At 59.7% G+C, this 4,683-nt stretch overlaps 1 protein-coding gene across 1 annotated transcript; it reads left to right on the top strand.

The window, feature by feature from the left end:
- Positions 1–872: 872 nt before the first annotated feature.
- SIX1 (SIX homeobox 1) lies at positions 873–3,309 on the top strand. The gene is made up of 2 exons (XM_064152780.1): positions 873–1,432; positions 2,429–3,309. Exons 1-2 carry the CDS (start codon positions 873–875, stop codon positions 2,715–2,717), a joined length of 849 nt encoding a protein of 282 aa, XP_064008850.1. The 3' UTR covers positions 2,718–3,309.
- Positions 3,310–4,683: the final 1,374 nt, after the last annotated feature.

Genomic DNA, 4,683 nt, shown 5'->3' with positions numbered 1-4,683 from the left:
TTTGCTGCCCGCAGCCTGCGCGGCTTCCTCGGGGGCTTCCCCCCCAATTTGCCGAGGACACCCCCTTGGGCTAAACGGGGAGCAGAGTGGCCGTAGAGAGGGAGAGAAGGGGGCGCAGGGCCTCGCGTATTATTTATCTGTTCACTAAAACATTGCTTATTCATCACCAACATTAAGGTAATTAAGTACGACTGGCTTGGCAGGGCAGCTTGGAGGGGGCGGGAGGCAGGAGTTTGGGGGCAAAAAGAGTGGAAGAAAGACAGACGAAGTCCTCTGGGAGCGGCTTCCCCAGGGATGCGGACGGCGGGTGGGGGGCGGCTAGGCTACCCCGCTGCTGGAGCCGCACACGCGCAGGCGAGACGGCTGAGGCCGGGACCGGGTCCCCGCCGTCAGGCCCCGCCCGCCCGTGCAGGGTTGGGCTGGGCTGGGCTGGGCCGGGCAGGGCTGGGCTCATCTGGGCCGGGCTCTTCTGGGTTGTGTTGGGCTGAGCGCTTCTGGACTGGGCTGGGCCGGGCTGGGCTGGGCTGAGCTGAGCTGAGCTGGGCTGGGCCGGGCCCGCTGAGGCGGGGGCAGAGCCGCGGGCGCCCAATCAGCGCGGCGCGGGGGCTCGGGCGCTTTAAGCGCGGCGGCGGAGGAGCGGGGACAAAGTCCCCCCCGGCTCCGCGACCAGCATCCCCGCTCGCCCGATCGATCGCCCCGGCTGCTGCCGAGCCTCCCCGCTTTGGGGCTGGGTCCGGGGCCACGACCAGCACTGGGACTGGGCCCGGCGGGTGGCCTCCCCCCGCCCCTCCGCCGCCCCGCTCCCGCGGGGTGTCCGCCGCCGCCGCCTCCTCCTCCTGCCGCCGCCGCTGCTCCTGCCGTTGCGCTCGGCCATGTCGATGCTGCCGTCGTTTGGCTTCACGCAGGAGCAGGTCGCCTGCGTCTGCGAGGTGTTGCAGCAAGGGGGGAACTTGGAGAGGTTGGGCCGGTTCCTCTGGTCGCTGCCCGCCTGCGACCACCTGCACAAGAACGAGAGCGTCCTTAAGGCCAAGGCCGTGGTGGCCTTTCACCGCGGCAACTTCCGCGAGCTCTACAAGATTCTGGAGAGCCACCAGTTCTCCCCCCACAACCATCCCAAGCTGCAGCAGCTCTGGCTGAAGGCTCACTACGTAGAAGCCGAAAAATTGAGGGGCAGACCCTTGGGCGCCGTCGGTAAATACCGCGTCCGCCGAAAATTCCCTTTGCCCCGCACCATCTGGGACGGCGAGGAAACCAGTTACTGCTTCAAGGAGAAATCCCGGGGCGTGCTACGGGAATGGTACGCCCACAACCCCTACCCGTCCCCCCGAGAGAAGCGGGAGCTGGCGGAAGCCACCGGCCTCACCACCACCCAGGTCAGCAACTGGTTCAAGAACCGGAGGCAGCGGGACCGAGCGGCAGAGGCGAAGGAAAGGTACTTACCACCCCCACCCCACCCCCCATCCTCTACAATTCCCCTTTTTTCTCCCCGCGGACGTGGACCGGGAATCCCTGTAGCGCAGCTACCACCCGCCGGTGGATGCGGAGGGAACAGCCAAAATACTTTGCTCGCTCCAAATCCAATTTTTCCCCCCTAAAGCGCGTTGCGTTTTGCCCAAGTGGGTTTTCCACTCGAGATTCAACAGACCCCACTCCTTGCTGCCCCACCGCCACCTGCCCGGGGTGCTGTGGGAAACAACGAGCCCCTCGCCGGCCTCTCCAGGCCTCTTGGCCGCCTTTTGTTTGCTGCCCTGAGTTAATCCGGGAACGATACGGTCCCGAAGCCTTCCGGGGAAGTGGTAGAGATGCTGGGTTGGGTATTGCGCGGAATCGGGCAGAGTAGCTGCGAAGCTCGGAGGAGAGAGATAGAGCCCCGGGATGGAACAGGGATGAGAGAGAGACTGGGATGAGGGAGCGATGGCCCGGCCGAGCCGCCACTCCGCACCGAGGCCACCCCGGGCGGCGCCAGCGGCAAAACAACCAGCCGTGGAAAGGCATAGCCCAACGTTTTGTTTCCTTCAGCAACTTCCCTGCCGAGCCTCGTAGAGAAAATCCCGCACCCTGCTCGTCTCCGGGTCGCGCTTTCATTTTACATTAAAAAGGAGGAAATCTCACTAGGAAGAAAATTCCCTTCCGACTTTTTCCTTCCTCATCTAAATGCTCGGGCTGTGCGGAGCCCATCTATTTATAGAGGGGATAAAAAGAAAGTGGGACGATCCGTTGTGAAAATACTAGGCTGGCTTGGGTTTGTTTGGTTTTGTTTTTCCCGGGAGGGAGAATCTGCTCTCAGGACGGGACAAAACGCGATGGAGCGTTTTGCTCATCCCTGGCGTCTCTCGCCTGCTGTAACATCCCTGTTGTGGGGGTATTTTTCTTTTTTCTTTTTCCTTTTTTTTTTTTTTTTTACCTTTTATTTTGTGCCTTTTCACAGGGAGAACACGGAAAACAACAACGCCGCTACCAACAAACCGAACCAACTCTCGCCTCTGGATGGGAGCAAACCGCTTATGTCCAGCTCCGAGGAAGAATTTTCTCCTCCTCAAAGCCCGGATCAGAACTCGGTCCTGCTCTTGCAGGGAAACCTCAGCCACGCCAGGAGCTCCGGCTATTCTCTGAGTGGTTTAGCGACATCCCAGACCCCTCACAGCCTCCAAGGCCACCAGCTCCAGGACTCGCTGCTGGGACCCCTCACGTCCAGCCTGGTGGATCTGGGATCCTAAAGGCCCGCGGCGGCCGGCTGAAGGATCGGGAGAGGAGGTTCCGCTTGGGGACAGAGGCTCTGGGTTGTATATAGAGGACAGCACCCGGTTTTACAGCTCATCCCGCTGATTCTTGGTGGGACTTTCAGCTCTTTTCACACAATCCCCGCATCGGCTACTGGTCCAGTTCCCCCTCTCTCAGCGCCTCCCACTATTACCATGATTTTTATTTTAATTTTTTTTTTCCACGTAGCCAAATGCAGAGAGCAGCAGAAACCCTCAGCCCTTCGACTTCAAACGAGCTGGTCCCGAAGGGAATTACAAAAAAAAAAAAAAAAGAAAAAGAAAAAAGAAAAAAGAAAAGGACCCCCTCCTCCCCAAATAAACCCAACCCCGGTTGGATCCGATCCCGCTTTAACAAACTCCAGTCTCACAGGCGTGGAGAGGGCAGGGGTGGTCGGTAAATCCCTGCTGCTGCCCAGCCAAGACCCGTGGAGCTGGGATGAAGGCGGAGGGAGGCGAACGGCTATACTGAGGCCGATGCTGGAACGGGAGGAGGGTGGGGAAGTTACGTTTACATTTTTCATACTTAGCCTTACCAGAAAGATTTCGATATAGTTTAAATTTTAAAATAGGGGGGGGGGGGGGGAAGGGAAAAAAAAAAAAGGAAAAAGAACAAAAAAAGGAGTTGCAGTACTAGAGTTATATCAAGTGCCTGCGTCTTACTTACCGCGGCTGTGCGAGGTGGTTACCGAGCGTTCTCCCGTGGGCCCGAGCCCCCGGCTTCCTTCTCTTCGGTGGTGAAATGCATAGATGTGACTCAAAATTAGAATAATAATAATAATTAATAACTGTAAAATTCGACGGCCGTTTCTTTCTGAACGAGAGTTCCTCGGCTTGCCCCCGCCAGCTCCACGTTGTCTTCTCCCGCCCGGCCCTGCTCACAGCCTTCTTCCTCCGGCTTGCAGAGAGCCTGCGGTCGACGCTAACTCTGTCTCGAGTTATTTGTTACCAAAAATCGCATGTGCTTTCAGGTTTACTTTCTATTGTACCAAAACAGTCTAAATTAAACAACGCTGATGGCAGAACACCCAGGCTGCGTTTTATCTTTGCAGGGGCGAGCCCATGCCCCTCTGCTCGCTATCAACCCCCACCCGACGGGCTGCAATTGGAGGCTTTTCGGGGGAAGCCGGTGCTTTCGGAACCGCGGAAAGAAGAAAGGGAAGAGGGGACCTCTCCGTGCAACCTCTTGCGTGGGGCAGCCCCGTGGGAGCCGGACGACTCTCCGGGAGGGAGCGTTTCGCCCCTAGCCGCCCGTGCCGCCAGGGCCTCGTTGGTGCCGGGCCCCCTGTTAGCGTTTTGCATCATTAAATGCGTGTTTATTTAAATCGCTGCCGTGTTTGTTCTCGGGGTCTTGGGCCATGGAGAAATGTCACCCTCTGCAGGAGGGTCTTGCCGGGCCGGAGAGCTCCGTGTCCCTCCTGTTCGCTCCCTGAACGGGCCCGCTTCGCCATTCCCAGCACCCAGGCATTCTCCAGAGTTCCCCACGGATCATCCTCGCCGAACGGGGCAGGGAATCCGTGCCCTCCGTCGCCTCCCTGGCTCTGGCTGCGTGGGAGTCGGGATCCCGGTGCCAGGGCGGCTGAGGTGATTTTTCTCCTCTCTCCGGCCTGGCGCTGGCTATCCCCTTGGTGAGATCCCGCCGGGCTTCCTTCCCCCCTGCCTCGCCTCGGCCCTCCGTGGGGCATGGCGGGGGCAGCGGCGGACCCCAGCCCTCTGGCAAGATCCAACGCGTCTCCATGGGAGCAGAGAGGAGGGCTCAAAACCTGCGCTTGGGAGAACAAACCTCGAGGACGGGTGCGCATATGTCTTGTTTTGAGCGCATCCAAGGCCACGGGTGGGGTCGGGGCAAAGCCCGACGGCAAAGCGGGAGCACGACGACCCCTCCGTGAGCAGCGACCCTGACGCCAGCAGCCTGGCCCTGGAA

Source organism: Pogoniulus pusillus, chromosome 1 (assembly GCF_015220805.1).
Source record: "Pogoniulus pusillus isolate bPogPus1 chromosome 1, bPogPus1.pri, whole genome shotgun sequence".
In the NCBI taxonomy this organism is placed as follows: Eukaryota; Metazoa; Chordata; class Aves; order Piciformes; family Lybiidae; genus Pogoniulus; species Pogoniulus pusillus.
This window is presented reverse-complemented; position numbering and strand designations above follow the sequence as displayed.